This window comes from Myotis yumanensis, unplaced genomic scaffold (genome assembly GCF_028538775.1).
Source record: "Myotis yumanensis isolate MYYU_CA2020_CCGP unplaced genomic scaffold, mMyoYum1.0.hap1 SCAF_13, whole genome shotgun sequence".
Classification (NCBI taxonomy): domain Eukaryota; kingdom Metazoa; phylum Chordata; class Mammalia; order Chiroptera; family Vespertilionidae; genus Myotis; species Myotis yumanensis.
The window spans coordinates 50,215,643-50,240,798 of record NW_027223764.1 but is presented as its reverse complement, the minus strand read 5'-3'; the positions used below and the strand labels follow the sequence as shown (position 1 = coordinate 50,240,798).

Sequence of the window (25,156 nt, the reverse complement as noted above, 5' to 3'; positions counted from 1 at the left end):
CCTACGGTAAGTGCTTACCTGCTGCTACTTGGTGCAGGAGTGCAATCCCAGGGGAGCAGGAGAAAGAGAAAGGGGAGTGAGGCAGCGAAGGAGGAAGAACAGACAGGAGGGCGGGGCGCTGATCTGACCACCGCTTGGCTTCTCTAGGACTAGTTGCTGATCATGCAGGACTGTTAGAAAAGTCCCTCCAGGAGGAGAAAGAGAGAAATTTGACTTATCAGCCACTGTCTCCCATTGATAAAGGTTCACCGCATGGAGAGTTCACTTCCCAGCCCTTCTTGGTTGCATGGTGTCTCCTGCCTCTGCAGCAACAGCAGACAAGAGGCCCAGAGCACCGCACAGGGCAAGGTGCTGCTGGCGTATGCTCACATGCAGCTGACAGACACAGTGGGGAGAGCAGAGCCCGTGCAACATTGGCTGCAGCGGTGGAGCCCGGGGTGAAACAAGAGGTCAAGGATGTGAAGAACAGATGAGGCAAGAGGTGAAGTAGAGCATGAGGGATGTTTGACACCTGTCAAGTAAGGTAAACCAGGTCATTGACACCCACAGAGTCCATTCATCTTACTCTTACCAAACACAATGCCATGTCTGTGTATATGTTCTCAAGTGTGAAACGTGAATGTGCACACACAGACCCCATCCCTCAGAGCAGTTGAGATGTTACTGGGAGAGTCTTCTTCTTAATGGGAAGAACATATTTAAAATAAGTGGACAATAGAATCATAAATAAAAGGACTGTGAAGGCAAGGTAATCATTTGAGTAACCTGCAGGAAAGGGCCAAATCCTAGAGAACAAAGAACTTTCCAGATGTCTACAGACAGTTCTTAAATTATACTTCACCCCAGGTTTGGAGGACAGCTATAAGAACATATAACACCATTGCCTCTATATTGCAAAACAAGGGCCAAGATGTGGTTTCAGACAGAGGAGGGAAGGCAGAAGAAGAGGTGAGTAAGGAAGGGGGGGAGTGTCAGTCACCTGCTCTAGAAGCTGGGGCTCAGAAACCTTAGCAATTCCACTGATAATGTCACTGAGGTGATGATGAACATCATTAAAGATGCAGCATCTATGTTTCCCACATAAATCCTTTACAGTGCTTCCTCTATCATCTCCATGACTTTATAAACAGTGACAAGTAGGAAATCACTTACTGGAAATCAGGGATTAGTGCTGAAAACTTTCAGAAAAAGTACATTCATTCAACAAACATTTATTGAATGGACACCATATGTTGAATTCAGAGTTCGGCACTGGCATTATTTTGGATTATAAAAACATGATCCATGGGCTATGGGAGCTGAGTTTAGAGCAGCCACAACAAATGGGCTTCATCTTCTGACAACCTATCCAAACTCTTCATGAAAGATCTGCATCAACTAGTAGCCATTTCTGCCCTGGGCAATGGGACAGGGGCCAGCAGCACAATAGGCCATATCTTCCTTATCTCTTGAGACATTCTAATCTACTTAATCCTCTGGATGGTGGTGAATCTTCCAGAAGGCCATAGGGATTTGAGCTGAGAAGTTCTTGGGTTCAAAAAAAAGGATACCTAAAGGAGTCCAGTGGCTAAGGGGGAAACGTCATTCAAACAGCAGATGGTAGTCTGGCGGGCTGTCCCTCTGGCCACAGGGCTCCTGCAGCAGCTCTCCTCCCGAAACAGTGATGATTTCTTCCTTAAAAAAAAATAGAAATATTCACTTATAATCAACAAAGGGAAATAAGCATCCACCGGAGAGAAACTAATTCAAGATAGAAAAACTAAGAATATGTACCTGCCTCCTCCTCATTCAAATTTCAAGAAATCACGGCGGGGGGGGGGGTGGGGGGGAGAATCTGCTTTTAAAAAATAAATAAATGCATAAAAGTATGGGAAAATAAGAAAGGCAATCAACAAATCAAAAATGTTGAGGCGTACTTAAAAACCAAAAGATATACAGGATGAGGTTTTCAGAGGCGTTACTGTGGGGCAAGTGTCAGTGGACAGGTTGGGGACCCCCAAAACACAGAGGTCTTTGTCTCAGGTAAGGTAGAGAGTAAGGAGAGGCACACAGTTCCTTAGCGGGGCAAAGAGACCCACAAATTTCAAACACTCCCACCTCCAAAAGATGAACTGCTCACTATCAACTCCAACCCTGACAGCATAAAGAGAATGGATTTGGGAAACAGGAACTGTATCTGCTGATGGATAAATAAGAAACTCAAAGTCAAAAAAATCACCTCCTTGCTCAAAATTTGTAACTATTTAAGGAAAATCATAACCATGAAAGAAAAATGGCAACCTCAACAACAGAACTTTAAGAGTATAAAGATCAAAATGCTTGGGATGAGAAGGATGGGCTCCTAATTGCTATTCAGGAAAAGATCAAGTGTATAAAACAAACAGAAAGAACCTTTAAGAGATGTTTATTAATCTCCTGGGTGGACTCAGAAGATAAAGCATCCATGAAACAAGAATGGGCTATTATTCAAAAAGAACCAATTAGAGAATGCCTGGACATGACAAGGATCCACATTTAAATCACAAGGAAAATCTCAACAGAAGAACTGAAGAGCAGAATGGACATAACTACAGAGCAATTTAGTCGCTGGTAGAACCAGCACATCAATAAGAAAGAGACACCTAAGAAGAAAAATGGACAAAGGATCTGAACAGACAATTCACAGTAGAAATCCAAGAGGCCATTAAACATATGAAAAGAGCCTCAGCGTCAGAGGTAATCAGAGAAATGCAAGTTAAACAGCAGTGAGATCCAGTGTCTGCCCATCTGATGGGGAAGATGTAAATGACTGACAGTCCCAGTGCTGGCAGCCGTGTGAGGACACAGCCTCGTGTAGTTTTGGCAGGAGCATGAGTTGGCGCTACATTTTTGGAAGGCAATCTGGCAGATATTTTCAAATTAAAATGTGCATAGTCTTCTTCCCAGCAATTCCAATGCGAGGGTCCATCCTAGAGAAATCACCACACATGTGCCCAAACTGATATATACGAGCCAGTCTCTGCGGTGCTGTGTGTGACCATCAAAACCTGGAAGCTCCACCAGTGCTCATCCAAAGGAGGAGGGAGTAATCCTTTCAACAATAAAGAATTTAATTTTGTTTAAAAAAAGAAAATGTTCATGATCTGAAAAAAGGGGGGGGGGGGAGGAGGGAAAACTGAATTGTAATATACATCCATGCCATGGAATACCATGGGTTTTTACAAGGATGTGCACGTGGATTGGCATGGAGATACCTCAGTGCTCAGTGACAGCCAGTGTCCCGATAACTCACAAATGGCAGGTATATCGATCCAGTACTTCACAGTGATGTCTCACTGGGACCTCGCAGTGACCCTAAGAGGTGAGTGCACTGGGCACTAGGCACAGGATCGGTAGCACATATGCCATATCTTTCACATCTCATGAGACATTTCCATCTTACTCAGAGGGAGACTAAGGCACAAGTGTGTGAGTAGTTGCCCAAAGTCACATACAGTCATAGAGTTGGGATTTAAAACTTGGCAGCCTGATTCCAGGGTCCATGATTTTACAAAATATATTCTATAATATATTAAGCATGTTTAAAATCGAATCACTGAGCTATTAGACAAGGATTATCCTATCTAATAAAGAGGGAATATGCTAATTGACCCTCACACCATCGCAAAGGTGACGGCACCCACCGCCAATAAGGAGAGAATATGCTAATTGACTGCCCTGTCTTCAAAGATGGCAGTGCCTACAGCCAATAAGGAGGGAATATGCTAATTGACTGTCACACCCTCAAAGATGGCGGTGCCCACAGCCACAAGATGGCTGGCAGGTGAGGGCAGTTGTGAGTGATCAGGCCAGCGGGGGGGCGGGGGGCAGTTAGGGGCAACCAGGACAGCAGGGAAGGGCAGTTGGGGGTGACCAGGCTGGCAGGGGAGGGTAGTTAGGGGTGACCAGTCCAGGAAGGGAGGGCAAGGATCTGGCCTAAACCGGCAGTTGGACATCCCCCAAGGGATCCTAGATTGGAGAGGGTGCAGGCTGGGCTGAGGGACAAACCTCCCCGCCACCCAGTCCATGAATTTCATGCACTGGGCCTCTAGTCCAGTTTATAAAAAATAAAAAATAAACTGTGTATGTCTTTTTATACATACATTTCTGTATTAATGCCCAGGAAATACTTGGATAGGTACATGGTGGAGGATGGAAACTCGGATTTGAAATGAACATTTACACTTGGTATTATATTTGACATTTCTTAGAATGTAATCATAAATTAATTGTATAATTAAAATTTTAACTTGTAAAACTGGCCACCAGATCTCCACATGGGCCTAGATGAGCTCTCTCTTCAGTGTTAGAAACTAAATTTGTCAGTCTCAAACCTTAGATTTGGGAGAGAATAAACACCTTCAAAGACACCTGCGTTAGCTTTGCTATTCAGAATCCTGTCCACAGCATCTCTGAGAGATGAGCATTTACCCTCTGCATGATTACTTTCCAGGACACAGAGCTCATCGCTGCTCAAAGCAGCTTATCTTGGACAGGAAAAGCAAGCAATGTGGTTTAGTGGGAAAAGCACAAGCTTGAGAGATACACGGCCTGAGGCTTAACTCCTAGACCCAGCTGTATCAGCCATGAAAACTTAGACAAGCTTCTCAAGCTCCCTTTCCAGATCTGTGAAATGGGACTGATATGCCTCCCACACAGAGCTATGGTGAAGATTAAATGAGAACATGTACTTAGAGCAACAGGCACAGCGCTTGACACAGAGAAGGTGCCAACATTCTCACATCCCCTCCCTCTCTCTTTCCTACGGTTATTAGAAGGCTCTTCCCAACACAAGTAGAACTCTGCCTTGATCCAGGTTAGCCTAGTTTCCCAGGCAGTACTCTCCTCCAAGTGTCTAGGTATTGGGAAAGGAGTGGTTTTCTATGTGCTTTACAGATAAGATCAGGTTAAGAGTTGTCCCTAGAGCTTGGGGGCATCCATAAAGAAAAAGCAACACAAATCCAAGAGTCCCTATTATAGAAAAGCCCAGTGAGGCAGTCAAGTAGTTCTGCAGGACTTTCTACACCTGCAAAGCTCAGGTAGAGGGTAGACCCCTCTACAGTACCACAGCACTGTCTCAGAATCCCTGGGTCCTGCCCTTCCAAGTCACCGAGTTCCACCTTTGTCTTCCTTTCAGTTACTGTTGATGCCAGTAGCCACAATAACACAGAAATTGCTTCTTTCTACATATCTTATTTAGAAGGCAACATCTTTCTCAATGTGAGGTCCTCAGCAGAAAGAGCTCTGGGGAACGAGACTCCCTATCACTTTGTAGTTAGAGTCCCGGTACATACAAGTACATCCCTCATTTAATGCTCAGAGGATCTGGGCTAAGTATTATCACATCCATTGGCCCGGGCAGGAAACTAAAGCTCAGAGAGACTAAGGAAGCTGCCCAAGGTCACACACGTACTCCCTGGTAAAGCTGTAGTTGGAACAAGAGATATGGCAACTCTACAAGGAACGCTTCTCTAACCATGGGGTTGCTTGTTAGGCTTCAGCTAACTCTACAAAACTACAAGAGGCCTTTCTAGAATGTCCCCAAGAGGGACATCCTGGAGATGAGTCGGGGATGAGAACTGGTCTTGGACAGAAGGCTGGCCAACCAGCCCCTGTGTGTTGACAGTAAGGAGCACTCAGGTACTCAAGGTGAGAGGAGGGCTAGGGACCTTCCTGGGGAGCCCACATGGGTCAGAGGGTAAGCCAAAGAGAAGACCTGCATTGCCTGGTCTGGACAACTTCTGGGCTCTTCTACTCCATATCCCTGTGTCCTCGTCTGCTCACTCTCCATCCCCAGCTCATAGAATGCCTACAGCCTGGATCTCCCTGCAGCTCAAGTTTCTACCAGCTTTATCCCCTGATCGGCTCCACTGAGAGCACTACCTTGTGGAAATCAATGAGATCGGTGAGCGTGGCATGGCGACTGGGGTCCACTCCCAGGAAGCTGTAGAAGTCCCCGGAGGCATCCACGAGGAAGTGCTTGAACCCCTTCTGCAGGCGGTAGGAGAGGGTGTAGCCCCAGATTTTCTCACTAACCCGGACCAGAAACGCTCCCTCCGTCATGTTCTCGAGCAAATCTTCCGCATCCTCTCGGCTAATGATTCCTGGTTTAAAAAAGAAAAGAGGAAAAGTCAGCAGGTTCTTCCTGCCCCTCAGCCAGTGTCAAAGGCAGGGAGGGGCCACCGGGGCTGTCCAGCTCTTGCCTCGAGCCACTGAGCTGCCATCTTGGTCCAGAGCAGCCAGCTGTCAGCCTGGGCAGAGTTCCCACAGGCCTGGGCTTAGCACACTTTCCTCTAAATTAAGCCACACTCATCTGGATCCATTACAGAGAATTAGTAATGACCCAGAATTGTAGCATCCATTGATTACAAATGCAAGTCAGCAGCACTGCCCTGTAGAGAGCCTTTGATGATGAGACTGGATGCCTCATGATTTCCCCCACCTTTACTGCGCGCCCGCCCCCCCCCCCCCCCCATTATAATGAGCACCTGGAAACAGTATTTCTTCTTAAGAAGTAAAAAGACTTCCTCTGTCTACCTATGGACAGTAGGCTAACAATTTCTTAATAGATGGAACATAATTAAGCTTCCCTTCAGCTCAAAGAACAAACTTTCTCCAATTCTGCAATCCTCCACAATTTGGCTTTACCCACTGTAACAAGAAGTAAGAAAAATAAATCCCTCTGAGTGGTTGAATTAGAAAGGGCTGCCTCTCTGGGCCCAAATGGCAAAGCTCACAGTTCTGTATTTCAGTCCCTCCTCCCAACTAGCCTCCCCCTCTTACCCCCCTCACCCCCACCCACCCCCGGTCTCGCCCGCCCCTCGGCAGGGTCCCTTGATTCAGGGTACAGCCTGTTAACCGTCCAGGAAATGGTTCTATCCCAGGAGGCTGCAGGGAGAGCCCATGTTGGGGCTTTCGGAACATCCTGCCCAAACTCTACAGAATATTAGTAAACAGGCTGTGGACAGCTCAAGGACAGAGCCTGTGGCCGTGGGAGCATGCGGCCCAGGCCTCCCTTCAAGACAGACCCTGCTGCCGGGAGCAGCGTGGGGAGCTGGCAGCCTCCAGCTGCTGCATCTTCAGGGCCCGTGCTGAGGCATGCTGCCCCCAGCTGCTTCCACGCAGGGGATACCAGACCGAGAACCCTGACTCAGAGCACAGGGGTTCCGTGACTGAGACACGGGTACAGAGCTGCCATTCCTACCCAACGGGGTCTCCCCTAGTGATCAATCTTTGCTCCGGGCTTCCCACCAGCCTGACTGGGATTTTCCCCAGTACCAGGCTCTCCCTCCCAAGGGTCCTTCTTTCCATCGCTCCCTTCCTAGGAGTCAGACCTGCACCCCATCTGAAGTCTCTGCCACCCTCTCCTGCCTTGTGTCCTCTTTGTCTTCCCAGGCATTTCCTCCAATAAATCTCATGCACTTCTGCTTTCCGGAGACCCAAATGGACACTGAAACCATGACATTATACCCCCAGTGCTGGGGATGCAGAGGGACTGGTTTGGAGCAGAGAACAAGTGCATGGACTAAAATCACAGCACAGCCCAGCTGGCATGGCTCAGGGGTTGAGCGCTGCCCCATGAACTAGAAGGTCATGGTTCAATTTCTCTTCCCTCCCTTTAATAAGTATTTATTAGGCACAATCTAGGAGCCAGGCCCCAGGCTGGGCACCTGGACATCAGCACTAGATGAGAACCAGTCCCTGCCTCCCAAAACCTCTGGCTCCAGACAGAAAGGTTGGTGTAAATTTTTAAAAAGGGCGGGGGGGGGGGGGGGGGGGCCTTGCTGTAACCATGGTGATCAAGGCCGCATGGGGTAAGGCCTTAGCCGCAGTGATTGTATCTAGGGAAGGTGTCCCAGCCTGCTCTGGAGCCCAGGGATGGAAGTGACAGACAGGCTGAGGACAGAAAGGTTAAAACAGACAGGCATGGCACGGAGGGCAGCTTGCAAAAGGGATCAGCACAGGGCTCCGTGCAGCTGGATGGAGCACTGAAGCAGCAGCTGGGCAACGGCAAAGTGCATGGAGATAGGCAGGGGTCAGGCCCCAAAGCACTCTCCTTACCATTAACAGAAGTACAGGCATCATGCTGAGGGCAATGGGGAGAGACGGATGCTTCCCGGATGGAAGAATATGAGAATGTCCAAGGGTGGAAAATGGATTCAATGGGCATGAATTGGAGGCGTATGAGCCAGGATCTCAAGCCAGTGAGGGAGGGCTTCCTCCTCTGAGGATTACTTCACAGCTACATTCCCGCAGTTGTGGCCTTGAAATCCAGCTCCTGGGCCACTGGGCTGCCAGAAATGGCTTCACTTAGAGACAGTGGCAAAAGGACATAGTAAGGGTCACGGGAGACGCTTTATGCCAGAGCCAGCACTGGGCACCACCTGGGAACTCTGTGGCCCTCATCCCATTAGTCGTCCTGATGACCCTACCGTCATCAGTTCATAACTGAGAACAGTGAGACTCAACAAGAGAAGTGACTAAGCCAAGATCACAGAGCTATGAAAGGTGGAGCCAGAATTTGAACTCAGTTCCTGGAACTCCAAGCCCAGTGCTCTCTGCTCTACACCATGTTATCGCATGCAGGAGACAGTAAGCGCTATGAAAAACACAAGAAGGAATTAACAAGGCCAACAGAAGTCAGGACAGGCTTTGCAGAGGCAACAAAGGGGGGTGGGAAGGGGGCCTGGAAGACCAGGTAGACGCTGTGAGCAGTAAGGAGTGGTGATGAGGTGAAAGGTGAGAAGAAGGGATACAATCGATGAGTGAAGAGTCACAGTGAAGATTAAGAATGACATATCACTGAAACCGGTTTGGCTCAGTGGATAGAGCGTCGGCCTGCAGACTGAAAGGTCCCAGGTTCGATTCCGGTCAAGAGCATGTACCTTGGTTGTGGGCACATTCCCAGTGGGAGATGTGCAGGAGGCAGCTGATCGATGTTTCTCTCTCATCGATGTTTCTAACTCTCTATCTCTCTCCCTTCCTCTCTGTAAAAAATCAATAAAACATATTAAAAAAAAAGAATGACACATCCATGGGCCATTTATACAAATGTAACATAAGAGAAGTTTAATCTAAGTCTCAGGAGATTAAGAGACATGGAGGATAGAATGAAAGTTCTGACACATGTATACTCTGAATCCCAGAGAGGAGAGGAGAATGGAGAGGAGGCAATATTTAGAGAGTGAGTGGTGGAGAATTAATTGAAGACACATCACCATGAAACTGCACAAAGCTACTACTCAATGTCTCATTTTGCCAACCAGAGAGAAAAAGCAGATTACTACAAAGAAGAAACAATTAGACTAAAGGTTGACTTCTTGGTTGCAACAATTGAAGCCAGAAGACAATAGAATAATATTCTCAGTGTGCCAAGAAAAAAATAACTGCTTAATTAAACTATCTTTCAAGGAGAAGGGCAAAATAAACACATATTCAGAAAAAAAAATTGAGAGTTGACGACTAAGGGAATTCCAGGATGTACTTCAGGTAGAAGAAATATGATCCTGGATAGAAAAACTGAGATGCTAGAAGGAATGATAAGCATAGATACTATAGGTCAACTTTTAAAAAATATACATATTGACTTACAAAATGATTGTAATGGATAATTTGAGAGTTTAAAAAACTAGAACCATCTTATCAGGAGAAAAAGGATTGGAGTTTAAAAAGTTCGGTTGGGTTAGGAAGAGGGTAAAGATATATATTAAATTTAGAATATGTTAAGTACGCATGTTAAATTATCTATGTAAACCATGAAAAGACAGGTTTGAGTGTGATATAACCTCCAAACAACAGAGACGAAAAACTACAATGAGAAAATTGTTTTCAATGATGCACGAAACAAGCTAATGACTGAAAATAAGTAACTGAAATATAAATACACTGTGATTCCATGTATTAAATAGAAAAGCCCACAAAGCTCAACTCTACGGTTTTTGGAGATTAACATAGTAACAGTAAATAAAGCAATGAAATCATGGACAAAAAAATCAGGATAAGGATCATATGTGGTGGAAGGAAGAGGGCTACAATGTGAGGAGCACACAGAGGCGTCCAAGGAGAGCTGATTTTCCACTTCCTACACTTTCTTTATTCCCTTCACATGCAGATGCAAACACTGTATATAGTCAATGTTTAACATTTAAAATATTTTAATAGTGTTGCTCTGCAGCTCCCCACATATCCCTGCTCTGACAGTCATTCCAAATCGGTCAATGTGCTTTGGCGAACGGAGAGGTTATCATGTGGAAATAAATGGTCACTAATGAGCTTTAACTGTCCAAGTTGGCCGAGTCTCTGGAGCCTGGTCCTCAGCACCAGCCCACCCTGAGAGAGTCCGGTTTAATTCTTCTGGGGCACGCCAAGAACCAGCAATGTTTAAAATCTTCTCATGCACTTCTAAGACGTAGCCGGATTTGAGATTCGCTGAGAGCTAGGATAGACAAAGAACTGAAATGTGATTTTTGCATTCTAGAAACTCCCTGTATTTTCAGAGGAGTGGAGGTTTGAGGGCGGGGTTTTGTAGACCTACCTCAGAGGGGTGGGGGGTAGATCCTGTGAGAAGTCCCCGCCAGGAGAGAAAGCGCTCTTCTGGGCTGGGCTGGGCTGGGCAGAGGGCAAGAAGGACTGGAAGGAGTGCCCTGACTACCTTCTGCACCCACAGAGACTGAGACGGTAGAGGAGTCCTGTGCCCCAGTTTTTGTGGAGAACTAGCAGGTGCTGTGTCTGCGTAACAAAGCCACAGCCCGGCAGAAGTGGTGTGTATGGAGAGAGAACCGTCTGAAGATGGCGACTGCCAGATCCAGCTTCCTGTGAGCACGGAGGGGACCCAGGATTCCTGCCATGTTCTAGTGAGGGGTTTGAACATGAAGGGAGAGCATCCCTCCTGTGTGGCTGCTGGGACCAGAGCCTGGCTCAGCCTTCTGGAGAGCCATTGGCAGCACTAGTCAAATGAAGTGCATGCCTATCCTCTGGCCCAACAACATTATCCTGTGATCGCTTATAAAGAAGTCCTTATGTAGGCCCATAGGGATCCAGTGCAAGGAACTTAACTGATACTTAGAGTAAGTTGTGGTGGTGATGAGTTGGAGGCAATCTGAGCATCTGTGACTCAGGGAGTGGATTGGGCAAAATTAGGTGGCAGCGGCCTATGGAATACTGTGCAACAATTAGAACTAGAACACCAGAGGTGCCCGGAGCATGGACCTCATAGCAAGTGCTCAGTGAGGCCAAGAAACACAAGTGAGCCCTAGCCAGTTTGGCTCAGGGGATAGAGCATCGGCCTGAGGACTCAAGGGTCCCGGGTTCAATTCATGTTTAGGGCACGTACTTCGGTTGCAGGCTCCCTGCCCTGGTTGGGGGTGTGTGGGAGGCATCCAATCGACAGCAGTGTTTCTCTCTGTCTCTCCCTCTCCCTTTCACTCTCTCTAAAAATCATTGTGAAAAATATCCTTGGGTGAGGATTAAAAAACACATAAATAAATAAAATGGAGTGAAGATCCACCTTTATTAAAGAAAAAAAAAGAAACACAAGTGATATTTAACGCTCCTCGCCTTGCATGCACACCTATGTAAGTGCAGGGTATGAGGGGTGGATTCTGGAATTGGTGGTGGTGGCAGCATCGGTTTTCAATCTCTTCAAATCCCAAATGAAAACAGGCAGAGCAGCTAAAGAGCAAAACCAAAAGTCCACAGATATGTTTACAACAAAACTAGGTGCCAAGGGATCTCCATGAGCCCCAAATGCCAAGGATGGTGGGAACAAACCACCAACACAAGACTTTCAAGACAGCAAGTGCTTAGGCAGGAGGAGGAAGAAGAAGCAACAAGGGTGATGGAGGGACTGAAGAGCAGCGAACAGGAACTCGCTGGGAGCAGGAGACCAGGGTGAGAAAACACAGCTGGAACGAGGGAGGGCTGTGCCCTTCCCATCCTGGGTGAGTACACGAAGCCCACAGTGGGACACTCCACGGGAATAGGATCAAAATTCAGGAAGATAAGGACAAAGAAAAGAAAGAAGGAGAAGGTTCAGACCCAGGTGGGGGTAGGGAGCAGAGCCTGGCTGTCCCCGGAAGCAAGCTGCCCAGTTTATGAAGACTTGCCAACAACAGAGGAGGCGGCTCTGTGGACTACAAAACACTCTCCTGGCCCTTGTTTCGTTTGAACAGTTCAGGAAAACTAATTTCACATAAAAATTAGCCACAGAGCTCAGTCGGTGGGCTCAGAGGTTGAGCGTCAACCTATGAATCAGGAGGTCACGTTCAATTCCCAGTCAGGGCACATGCCCGGTTGCAGTTCAATCCCCTTGAGAACCATTGACATGGAGGTAGACCTCAAAGATCTCTAACTGATAACTGTAGAATAAGAGTTGTAGGAAAATAGTAGCGTACGATATAATTTATGCAAAAAAGGTGAATTCCACAACAGTTTATACAAACATTATCATCATTTTGTAAAGATCTATGAGTGCAAGGATGTTTGCTTTGTTCCTACTAGACCAGGGGTGGGCAAACTTTTTGACTCGAGGGCCACAATGGGTTCTTAAACTGGACCGGAGGGCCGGAACAAAAGCATGGATGGAGTGTTTGTGTGAACTAATATAAATTCAAAGTAAACATCATTACATAAAAGGGTACGGTCTTTTTTTTTTTTTTTAGTTTTATTCATTTCAAACGGGCCTGATCCGGCCCGCAGGCCGTAGTTTGCCCACGGCTGTACTAGAGCCTTGTGTCTGGAAGCTAGTAGGCCCTCGATATTGTTGAATAAATCATTAGTGAAGATTGTAACCCAGGTCTAGCATTTATGGGATGCTGACACTATGCCTACCACTGTGCGAAGAGTTTCGTACACACTGGTTCATCCGATCTTCAGAATAACTCTCTCCTGGAGGCACTTCTATCCTCCCCATTTCACGGAGCGGGCACTTCAGCTGCAGGGGCTGAGTGCGTGCCCGAGGTCTCACGCTAGGAAGCAGTAGGGAGAGGCATAGCCTCCTTTCCAGTGTCAGTCCTGTGGGCCAGGCCTGTGTTCCTGTGGCCCTGCACTGCTCTCCCTACGTGTGTTCCCGCTACAGTGTGTGTCCATACCCACCCCTGTCCACAGCTTCCCAAGCCGGGGCCCTGGAAGAAAGTGTGCACAAGGTGTGGTTGGGCACAGCCAGCTCCTGGCACAGGGCTTCCTGTGCTCACAGCAAGAACCGTGAGGGCTCAGCCGTGAAGCCTGCGAGGCCTCTCGGGGGACTGCTGTTCCCAGGCGCCATGGTCAGGTTGCAGGCACCAACCTTGGTTCAAGAAGCAGTGGTTTCATCAGGCCGAACCCCAGGTGGCCTGCGGGTGGGGAGCAGTCGCACCGCTGCAAACAGAAATCCTGCGGTGGGCATAGGCTGACAGGGCCCACAGGATTCAGTAAACCATCGGGGAAAGCAGCGCTAAACCAGGCAAATCCGAGTTTCCAATCAGGTCTCTGCCCACCTCCCCACCCCCCCCACCCACACCCCCAGTTGGCCTGACCTTGAGCAAGGAAATCTCTCTTCAATGGTATTTGAACAAAGAGAAATAAGCTCAACCACAGGAGGTAACCACAGAGGCCATTACCTCCTACCTGGGCAAGTCCGGGAGGGAAGTCACCTCCCAGGCTCCCCTCCCAGGCCTGAGCTTCCTTAGTGAAACGTTAATCTTTGCCTTGAGCAAGCCCTGTCCATTGTTCTTGTGCACTGATAACACACCTTTAAAACGTCAGATCGCTTCTCAGCCTTTTGGCTAAGAGTGTGTCAAATGTCGGTAATTTTCCTTGTCAGCCTCAGAACAACTACGGAAACTCAGTGTTATCTGTTCCCCGCACACCATCTCTACTCCCACTCCTTGTAATTGTTCAATGTTAACTATCCGGCGCCCACCAATGTAAAACCACTCGCTCTCCGTTTCCCCTTTTATCCGAACGTGGAGCTTTCCCTGCTCTGCTTTCTCCTGCCTCCTTAGCCACCACCAGTGGACTTCACGCCTCCTTATTTCTCCTTTGATTCTAACTGTATAGAAAGAACTGCAGCGCTGCTCTTCCGGGAGCGTTTTCTCCGTCCTTTGAGATTGTGCTTCCTCAGCCCTCGGCTCACATACACGCTTTAAACCTTCCTTTAGGTTTGGAATTTCTTCCGTGGACAATAAAATGGATTCACATTAGTGAATTCACAAAGCTGGCCAAATCGAGTGAAAGAACGCCAGGAAAGCAATGGCAGCCTCGACCACAGTGGCTGCTGCTGCCAAGCTAGACAAAACCAACCCCGCCTCGGCCTAAGCCATGCACGTCGAGGGGCTGAGGCAGAAGCCAACAGCTGCAATCTGGAAACTGAGGCAGAAAGCCAGCATACAGATCAGGGCTCCTGATGAGGGCTAAAGGGGGCAGGGGGAACCTGAGACAGCCCGCAGGTCCCCAGGCTCCTCCCGGCATCAGAGGCAGTCCGACTAACTGCTGCCCCCCTGTCGGGCCTCTGTAGAGAAAGGCAAGGCCAAGGTCAGGGGACAGAGGCCCGAGGGCAGCAGCCCTTCCCCGTGGTTGCACGTGGTGAGGATGAGAAGGCGAGGAACACAGAAAGGAAGATGAGCGCCAGCATGGCCAGTGCAGGTTTGTGCTCACTCTCCGTGTCACACATGAATACGCAGGCAGGCTGTTTGCAGCCAGCAGCTTCTGACCCCTCTGCTACTGCTGTGACACACACACACACACACACACACACACACACGTCCACAGTGCTCTACCTGACCCCTCCCCACTCACCCCCTGCAGCCCACACAGATGCTCTCAAACACTGCCAGCAACTTCACATTTGCTATCAAAATAGCTACTTCATCGGAGCTAATCAAGAGCAGACCCTGGAAGGGAAGGGAAGGGAAAGGAAGGGAAGGGAAGGGAAGGGAAGGGAAGGGAAGGGAAGGGAAGGGAAGGGAAGGGAAGGGAAGGGAAGGGAAGGGAAGGCACTTTAAGCATATGTTTAAAGGACACTGTCCTATAAGGAACCCATAAATCCACGTGTTAGCAAAAGCTAGAGCAGGCCTGGGATTTGGTCCCCAGCCCCTCCGCCGCCTCCATGCGGGTCCCTGAAATCATTAGCTCAGAGCTGAACCTCAGTAACCAAGTGAGCCCCTCTGATTCCTGTCAGGGCTTCTCCCCGAAAGGAAAGAAACACAGGCAGCCCAGGCACGACCTTTCACTTTTGATGGGCCTCAATTTATCTGATGTGCATATTTCTCACCACTCTCACTGCGGCTACGCCTCACTGGCTGACAACGCCTCCGTTACTGCTCAGCTATTTCTCATTCGTTTCTGTGCCTTTTCTTTCCTATTGCCATGCTTTGCAGACGGGATCATTAAGGAGGCTGGAATCATTAAGCTCTTCACTCTCAAGAGCTTATCAAGGCATCCGAAAGCCACGGAGATAGTGATGGATGAGCTGGAATGCCTTCATTTTTATAACTCCAAACGAAACTCAACCGCGGCTCACTGCCGAGGCAGGGCTGCCCTGCACACGCGTCTTGGTTCCAGATATATTCATGCACAAGAGGCAATATCCATGCCCGCGACCGCCTGCTCTGAGCTGACATGCCAGGTTCAAATCACTGAGGGTTGCAACTACAGGCAAAATGACTTCTGAAGCTGCCTGCACGGGATCCTGTGCAGCCCTACCCTCAACTGGCAGTGTGAGCTTAGCACTTGACTCGTGCTGACCGTGCTGTCAGTTTCACTAGGGCAGTGGCCGGCAAACTGCGGCTCGGCAAACCGCGGCTCACCAGCCACATGCGGCTCTTTGGCCCCTTGAGTGTGGCTCTTCCAAAAAATACCGGCTCTTCCACAAAATACCGACTTCTGCGCATGGGCCACGAAGTTTCAATCGCACTGTACGTGCACGCCCGCACGTGGTATTTTGTGGAAGAGCCACACTGAAGGGGCCAAAGAGCCGCATGTGGCTCGCGAGCCGAGGTTTGCCGACCACGGCACTAGGGGACAGGACAGGTTCTTTCCCTCTCCGTGGTGGACATCGACTGGTCTTGCCCATTCAGAACCATCTGTCCTTCGCTGGATAGGGGATGGTGACCTTCTGAAAAGCCACACCTTCTCACTCAGTCTATGCACTTGCCATGGATGGACCCTGCCCAACATCAATGGTCATGTGACTCAAGCCTAGCCAATCAGAGAGCTAATTCCTCTGGCCACGGTGATTGGTTCAGGAGTGGGTATGAGCCCAAACCAGACCAACAAGCCAGAATGTTGGGACTGATATTGGGAATCCTGAAAGAAAAGTGTGCTCTCTCTTCTGCTGGACTTGAGCTAGGAGAATGCAGGCATAGAGCCACAGCTGACGTGTTGCTTGAGAATGAAAACAACATGGGAGTGACAGAGCCAAGAGCTGGAGTGAGGCCGGGTCCTTTGCCTGGATCAAGCAAGGCCTGAAGCTGGACTGACCTTTGGCTTTTTCAGTCCTATGACTTATTATATTGGTTTGATTTTCTGTTAATTGCAAGTGAATGTAAGTTTTGCAAGGGCAGGGAAGTTATCAATTTTGTTCTCCATCACATACCCTGTACTTAGCATAGTACCTAACACACAACAGAAACTTTTAATAATCAGCCAATTAATTATTAAATGCCTTACACAGGGAGCCTGTCTCCTTGTACTCCTGCCCAGGTAACTCAAAAATCCCAAATACTGCAAGTCCCTGTTTCACTCCACTTGTTGCATGAGGACTGGGCGGTGTCTGGAGAGTGGGTGACCACACCTTCAGGAATTCTAAGTGAGGGCGGTGCTGACCTCAGGAGAAACAGACACTTGCCCCGCCAGGAATAAGGCACAGCAGTCAAAACAGCTGCTCCATGATCTAGAGGTGGCTGGGTGTCTCCCAAAGGAACAGCCATCTCTTCATCCTCAGGGAGACACCCTGAACCAGGGAAAAACTAACCCTCCCTCCCCCGAGCACTGTGTGCCCCAGGGCAGTTACTTAACCTTTGGGGTCTCTAATCCTCACCTGTGGGATGGCCTCGAGGCTGCATTGCATCACGGATAAGAACATGGACTCTGGAGCCAGACCACCAGGGTTTGAATCCCACCACCCCCACTTACAACCAGGGAGCCACAGGCACGTAGCTTCACTTCTCTGCGCCTCAGTCCCTCAACTGGGAAATGGGCTAATTCTAGTAACAAGTGCAGAGAGACATGGTGAGGATTAAATACGTTAACGTGTGTGAAGCACACAGAAGAGTGTCCGTGCACGGTATCGTTACCTCTCCCAGAGTAGCGTGAGGAATAAATGCAATATTGGAAGCTTCATGTTCACTTGACACAAGGTCAGCGCAAAGTAATGTCCAATAAATGATCAGTGAAAAGATAAAAGCCAGCGTGACCCCACAGGTGCAGTCAATCCATCACAGCCATGGATTCCTACCAGGGACACCTAAGGAGTGGAACAAGGTCAGGTGACCTCTGTGTACCTGCAGATGGACGCAGCCCCAGACAGGGTGCAGGGCTGGGAGCAGAGCAGGGAGCTGGGTCTCAGCCTCTCTCATCCCCTCAGCCACACCCCCTCATGCAGGACGAGTCTGCGCCCCTGCAGCAGCCCTGCCCCTCGCCACCTTCCCACGGTCAGATGCCTCTGGCAGAGAAGCAGGGAGACAGGGAGGAAACATTAACGACCTAGATTTCCCCGGAGGGACTGAGTTAACTAAACAGACTCAGCCATGGAAGAGGATGAAGTTAAAAGAGACTCGAGTTTATTTTCTCCCCAACTACATGCAGGGGAGAGCGGGGAGCTGATAACTACATGGGATCAGAGAAATTGTAGAAAATGGTAGAACTGCATTTCTTTGTGCACTGAAATGAGCTTGCAATGTGGCTGCACAAATGTTGGTAGCACCCACCGTCTGCAGTGGAGACAGGGTATCCGTGATGACTGCAGGAGAAAACACGCATCGGTTACACATGTGAGCCATGCTGATCCCTGCAGGACCCCTGGGTAGGGCCTCCTCCTGCCTGTGCACCCCAGGGGTTGGCGAGAGGAGTGTGGCTCAAGGCTCAAAAGCAGCAGCATTATTTGTCATGGACCTTGCCAGCAGGTGGCTCTGGCATGTGGATCTATAAAGAACTCAGCTACTAAACAGAGGGTGCTTTGAGTCTGAGAAACCTTGAACAATTGGTATAAATATTCATGAGTCCTCACCCTCAGAAAGGCTCCTCAACCACTGCAGGGCTGGACTTGGTGCTCTAGCGAACGTCAAGGTCACTGTGTGTGCTTCTTGGATGAGTAGAGAGAGAATCTCGCCTGGTGGGAAGGAGGTGGGCAGGCGGGGAGGGAAGATTCCTGAAATCTGCTCTACGCCCATCACACTGGACCACCCACAGCTTCGTGGGCCTGGCTGAGGGGCTGCCAGCCTCAGGTTACACGCCCCGGCAGTGGGTGCTCACAACTCCCAGAGGGAGTGTGTTCCACCTCAGGGCAGCCGAGGGCTAACAGGCCAGACTGAACCAAAGGCGGCACCTGGCGGCTTCCACCAGGCACTCCGTGTCCTGGCCCGGAGGCCCCTTACAGGATGGAGGACCTTAGTGGTTGACGACAGTGGCTGTGTCCCCCACCACAAGCCTTCCTGCTCAACCCCAGGCCTCCTCACGAGAATATGAGGCCAAGGGCCTGGGTGGGCTGGAGCCCTGGGTGGCAGGGCTGGGGTGAGCTTACCCTGGGGGGCGGAGGGAATTAGACTCCTGGGCCTGGCGCACAGAAAGCCCAGGCAGCTTCCTGGAGGTGAAGAAGGTCGCACCTGGGATAGGAACTGCCCGGAGTCCGGGAGGTAAGAGGAGGCTTTTGTAGTCACCAGAAATATGATGAGGTGATCGGAAGATGATTAAGGCAATTCCACCCACAGAAATCACAGCTTTGTTTATTGTTACCCTTGCTTCTTAAAATCCAGACAGAAGATAAAAAATCAGTTCTATGAAATCCAAGTCATCTGGGTCCCCCAACCCCTGTTCCTTCTCCACATTTTAGTGACCCACCCAGTGGGTCAGAAACCAAAGAGAGCTCATCAGAACAGCCAAACTAAAAGGGCCAGGCAGCTCAGAGCTTACATGCACTCCCTTTTCTCCGGAGCACTTTTAAATTACCAGAAGTCTCTCTTATAACCCCTGGACCGTAACAGAGGAAACTATCAAGAACCCTGAGGTAGCAGCGGGAAGCTAGATCCCCGCCCATTTCCCTAAACTCTGCTCCCCAGAGGAGTGACCCCACTCCTGGCGGTTGGCCTCCGATGCCAGGAGAGGTCAGCTCTCACACTGACATGGCTCATGAAGGGGGGCAAACCGCGTTTGTGGACTTGATCTTCATAAGGACCCTGTGAAGTCCATGCTATCATCTCAGTTTCACAGATGAGAATTTAGAGGACACAACCAAGGTCACAGAGCTGCTCGATTCTAGAGTGGGCCCGTAGCGGCAGCTCCTTGTCCACACTGCCCTTTGCATTGCACCACAGCACATCCAACTGGGTGAGAGGGCCGGGAAGGAAATATAAGTCCCCTGCATCTGAAACCCAGCTAAATGAACTAGGCATGGTTTACCCGGGGCGGGTGGGGGGGTGGGGGGGAGGGAAGCATTGATATTAGGACTGTGACAGAGTGCATTATTGGTTCAAATTCTCCTCCCCTCTCTGGCTTCACACCCTTTGCCATAGGGTTTTGCAGTTCCTCACACGAAAGGAGAAGGATATATTTTCCCACTCCTCAACTCTGTGACATACTGTGACAATGGCATGAGGTGAAAGAGTCCATGTGCTGCTTTGAAGACCAGACTGCACGAGTCTAGCCTGCAGCCACTTGCCCTCTGGCCCCTGAGAAGAGCACGCCTGGCAGCGCCTGGTCCCAGGAGGCGCACGAGAGATGCGTGGAGCAGAGCCACCAGCCAAGAGGCCCAGCCACCACCAGGCGGGAGCAGAGCCCCAGCCCACCTCCAGCAGAGACTGCCCAGCAGCCGGCTGGTGGCTTCCTCTCCGTAAGAATCAGTACAGGAGTCCTAACGGAATGCTATCAGGGAATTCCCACACTGGGAAAGAAGTCGGACCGAACCAGTGGTTCCAGACTCTGGAATTTTAGGTCTGAATGAAGTTACTCTAAAGAGCTGGGAATCCAACCTGAAGCTGCTACCTTTTTGCTTCTGAGCAAAGGTAACATATAAAAATAACTACTGCTTACTAGTGCCATCAAGCCATGAAATATAGGACATGTTGACACTAAACTGAGGAAGGAATATCATCGTAGAGTATGACTTAGTCCTTGCCAAGCAGAGAGAGTTGGCCACCCTCCATATGTGAGCCTTTCTTTTTCGTCCTGTCACAGAGCAATGAAAACTAAATAGCTCCAGTCCACATATTAGTAATTTGCCTGCACGCTTTATGGTGGAGCTGCCAAAAGAACATGAAATCACTTACATAAATTGCGAAGCTGAAATCATGGTCTGTTTGGTCTGGGCCAATATAAAACTTTTTGGGGCTTTTTTTGGAGTTGTATTTTTTTTTTTTTTTTAATCAGGATAGAAAATAAAGCTAAAGCCCTGGCCGGTGGCTCAGTTGGTTGGCGCATCATTCCATACACTGAAAGGTTGTGGGTTTGATCCCCAGCCAGGTTGCATATGGGAGGCAGCAATCAATGTTTCTCTCTCACATTGATGTTTCTCTCTCTAAAAATCAATAAAAGCATGTCCGCCGGTGAGGATAACAAGAAAAAGCTAAAGATAAATGTAAGCACCTCTGTCTTTCCTTCTCCATTGTCTGCCTCAAGCCTCAGAGCAACCTGTGTCCTGCCCAGCCCTCACCCCACAGAACTTTTAGTTGTGCTACACAGGTGCCTAAGATGCTAGCGCTGTGCTTCCAAGAGTATAAGAATGTGTGGATGAAAAAGAAAGCGGTGGTTCAAGCAGGAGCTCTCTGAGGGCTACAGGGACACATCAGGGGACAGAGGTGAGAGGCAGTGAATCCCGGACCAGCTCCAGGGAAGCGTGGCTAAGTCACTTAGGAAAGTGGACCGTCTTCTTTCTGAGCATAAAGAGCCACTCCATCTCCTGGGATGTGTGGAGGCCAGGGAGTAAGAAGGGGTCTAAAAGCGGGTGGTGGATGTAATAGACTCTACTCCCACACCACAGGTGCCAGGCTGGCTCTGGCCAAAGAAACCTGGGAGCAATGGCACATGTCAGTTCCAGGCAGAAGCCTTGGGAGCCGCCATGAGGTTTGCCTCTCTTTTCCCTTTGTCATGAGACCACTAGACTTTCCAATAGACCATTCGAGTTTCCAATAGACCATTCAAGTTTCCAATAGACCGTTTGAGTTTCCAACAAACCATTAGCGTTTCCAACAGAGGCAGCTCCTTCAGTCTGAGGCCCATATCAAACTCCACAAGCGAATGGGTGTGTGACATGGGTAAGAAACCTCTGGGTTGGTGGAAGTCGCTGAGACTTTGGGATTATTTGTTACTGTGGCAGAACCATGCATAACCTGACTGACACATGGGGACGCCATGAATTGAGTTGGAGAGCTCAACAATAGTGCAACAGAGAAAGACAGTGAGTTTGTCTTGCCCTTGTTTTTGAGCAAATGAAAAGCAGAGTTGAAATCTTCTTCCATCACCACTTATTAGGCCCCAATAAATTTAATTTTAAAAATAAATAAATAAATAAAATTTAAAAAGAAAAGCAGAGGTGAGGGTTGAATACAGAGATGCTAACGCATGGGTAGGGCTCTGGCCCCAGTGAGCACATGGCACCTAGGAAGACTAGCCTAACCTCTTACATGTGGCTCTGGGTTTTCTGATTGCTCTTGGCTCAACCTCACTCACCAGTCCCTGAGGGGACTCACACACCCACCAGGGTCCAATGCAGAGAAGCAAGGGCTGTTCTTTGGAATCTGAAAGACAGGAGTCTCATCCCAACTCTGGCCCTTCATTTCTGCCTTCACCCATCCTCATGAATACTTCCTATGGCAGGCTTTAGGGAAGATGGACAATGGCCTGAGTTTCACAGGCTTACAATTAGGTAGGAGAGCAGATATCAAGAAATAAGGAGATAAATACCAGTGGGTGAATAATATTAAATAAACACAGTGAATTGAGAGAAATTGGTGAAGGCTGCTTTGGGTAAGGGGTTCAGGAAAGGCGTCTCTGAGGAGGGGATATTTCAGATGAAAAATGGGAATGTGTAAGGTATGTAAAAAACTAAGGAAACAGCAAGTGCAAAGGGTTTGAGGTGGGAAAGAAAATGGCTTCTTTGAGGAACAGGAAAAAGCCAGAGCTGCGAAAGCAAGGAAAAAAATTATGGCATGAGGCCAGAAGCAGACCGGTCATCGGGACCTCGTGGGCCCCAGCATCCAGTTGGAAGTTCTTTGCAGGTGTGGAGGGAAGCAGTGGGTAATGAGCAGGGAGTGCCAGGACCTGGTTTCTGGTTAAAAGAGTCTCAGGATGCTGTGCGGAGAGTGACTTGTACAGGGGCCAGAATGAAAGAGACAGACCAGTGAGGACACTCTTGCAGCCTGCCGGTGCTCTGTAACCTTCGTGTCCTTGGGCAATTCCTTATCAGTGCTACGTCTCAGTCATCCCATCTGCAGAGTGGGCCTACTGTCTGCTCTTCATAGTTCACAAACTCTTCGGGCTCCTGGAGGTGGGAATGAAGGCGCACATGGCCTTGCTCGCCCTTGCATGGTTCCTTCTAATCACTCCAGCTGCCTTTCCTGGAGCTAGAGCAGTAATGGCGAACCTTTTGAGCTCGGCGTGTCAGCATTTTGAAAAACCCTAACTTAACTCTGGTGCCATGTCACATATAGAAATTTTTTGATATTTGCAACCATAGTAAAACAAAGACTTATATTTTTGATATTTATTTTATATATTTAAATGCCATTTAACAAAGAAAAATCAACCAAAAAAATGAGTTCGCATGTCATAGGTCCGCCATCACTGAGCTAGAGCCACGTCCCAAACTTGCCTGTGTGGGCCTCCCGGAATCTCAAGACCCCAGAGTCTCCAGTGCCTCCCGTGACAATGGGTTCATCCCTCCATCTGGATGGGACTGAGGACACCTGGAAGCTGGCCAGGAATCAAGACAAATGCAGGGGAAATACAGGGCAATGTGGAGGCCAGTCAAGCTTCCAGGAGGCCAGTAGAAGGGAAATAGAGGCAGATAAAGGTCAGACAGGTGCTAATTATGGCAAGAGAGATCAATCCTGACCGGGGGAATCCTCAGGCAAACCTGAGTTCAACAGTGATGAGGGAGGGAGACTCAGGGAGCAAGGCCAAGATGCAACTTATCCAGAGAACCTGACAGCCTGGCCAGGCTGCTGGACAGTGAGAGACCACATGGAGCAGAGAAGAGCTGTGTCAGCGGAGCCTACCCTGGATAAGCCAGCCCCGGTTGACCTGATAGCTGCCTGGTGACACATGAGCAAGCTCAGCTCATATCATCTGAGGCTGGCCCATCCCAGAAGAACTGCCTAGTTGACCCAGAAACTCATAAATAATGAATGCTTATTTATTTTAAGCCACTGAGTTTGAAGGTAATTTGTTACACAGCAATCACTGACTGATACAGAGGGTATGACGGTCAGCGGCCCTTCCTATTTCCCTGTAGCAGGCCTCCACTAGCATCACAATCCTGTTTCCCTGTTTGAATCCTGTCTACATGTTCCGCTCACTGGACTGGGTCATGAGCTATGAATTTGACTTTACAAGTTTCTTTGTGACCTTAGAAAAACCTCTTCCCCTCTCTGGGCCTGTCTTCTTATCTGTATGAAGCAACAAAATACTTCCAGGAGCCTCCCTGCTCTCAGGTTCTATGTTTGGATAACTCTGACCTCCTCGTGCAGCCATTCTGTCATTTACTCAGCAAGCATTTGCTCAGAGCCTGCTGTGGACCAGGCTTCAGCCAGGTCTAGGGATGCAGGCTCAGACAATAAGATGCAGACCCGGCCCACCGGGAGCTCGTGGTCCACTGAGAGCTCACTGTCTTGTGAGTGTAAAGAGGGTGCCTCTGAGGAGCCTTGGTGGCCAAGGAGGCTGTGAGGTGAGAGCAATGGGCAAGAGTCATGTTCATCCTTCCCAGCAGAAAGAGGGCTGCACGTTCAGTGCCCAGATGCCTCAGCCTCCGGGCTCCTGCTCAGAGATCGGCCTTGGTGTCCTAAGGCCTGGACAAAGGTCACTGTATTTCAGCACATGCCCCGGGGAAATCAGAACGTGTGCCTTGAGCTGAGCACATGCCATGTGCAGGTAAATGACAGAAAGGGGACCTCGGTCCACTCTCTCTCACCCAAGGGGGCCAGGAGAGCTGACCCCACCCCTGGGAGACGGCCCATCTTTGTGGGAAAGTGAAATGAGCAGTTGCAAGTCCTTTACTCCCCTGATTGCAACAGCCCTTCCCGACCTCCTTCCGAGTCTCAGAGAGAGGTGGGCCTGTGGGAGGTGTCTGCGGGGGACCCAGACGCTGTCCTACCATGGAACCAGGGGGCGATGGCTTTGGTGTTCCTCTCGAAGCCAGCTTGGCGAGGCAGCTGCTCCTCCTTGAACCAGCGGACTATGATTTCTCTGGAGACAGGACGCAGAGGGCGCTCCCAAGTCCTGCAGAGAAGAGAGAGGGCTTGTGGGAGAGTCAGGAGGGAGGGGACGGAGGGAGGAAGGCCACTGAGCGGATGAATAAGCACGGTGCCCACACTCACGCCTGCGGAGAAGATGCGATGAGCCAGGTACTTGAAGACACTTTGCAGATTCTAATGTACCAGCTGTGATTCTTGTTCCCCAAAGAACACTGTGATCACTTGCTTTGAAAAGAGCCACACAGGTGGGAGTGGGAAAGAGGACAGGCGAGGGTGTCTGGGGGAAAGAAAAGGCACATTTTCCCTCAAGGATGGCCAGGTGTGAGCGTGAGCGTCCACGAAGAAGGACCCTAATGTAACGGGAGCAAAATGATTAACATGTGAGTGTCCTCTGTCCCCCACCCACACCCCACTAAAGAGAATTCCGGTCTGTCCCTCAGCGTGGCCCCTCCCCCAGCCTTCTCAGGGGACACCTGCCTTCGCCAGCTGCTCCCTGCTTCCATGTGGCAGAATCAGGACAGTGAACAGAGAGAAACCGAGAA

At 49.4% G+C, this 25,156-nt stretch overlaps 1 protein-coding gene across 2 annotated transcripts in view; it reads right to left on the bottom strand.

Moving 5' to 3' along the window:
- Positions 1-1,190: 1,190 nt before the first annotated feature.
- Positions 1,191-25,156, bottom strand: part of SH2D4B (SH2 domain containing 4B) — a 73,232-nt gene continuing 49,266 nt past the window's right edge. Inside the window, exons 7-9 of one of the 2 annotated variants that reach the window (XM_070431969.1) lie at positions 24,515-24,639; positions 5,902-6,122; positions 1,191-1,674 (exon numbers count right to left, since the gene is read on the bottom strand). In XM_070431969.1, coding sequence (XP_070288070.1) covers positions 1,582-1,674; positions 5,902-6,122; positions 24,515-24,639 — 439 coding nt within the window. In that variant the 3' untranslated portion in view covers positions 1,191-1,581. The remainder of the gene's footprint in view (positions 1,675-5,901; positions 6,123-24,514; positions 24,640-25,156) is intronic. The other variant, XM_070431970.1, reaches the window with a different exon arrangement.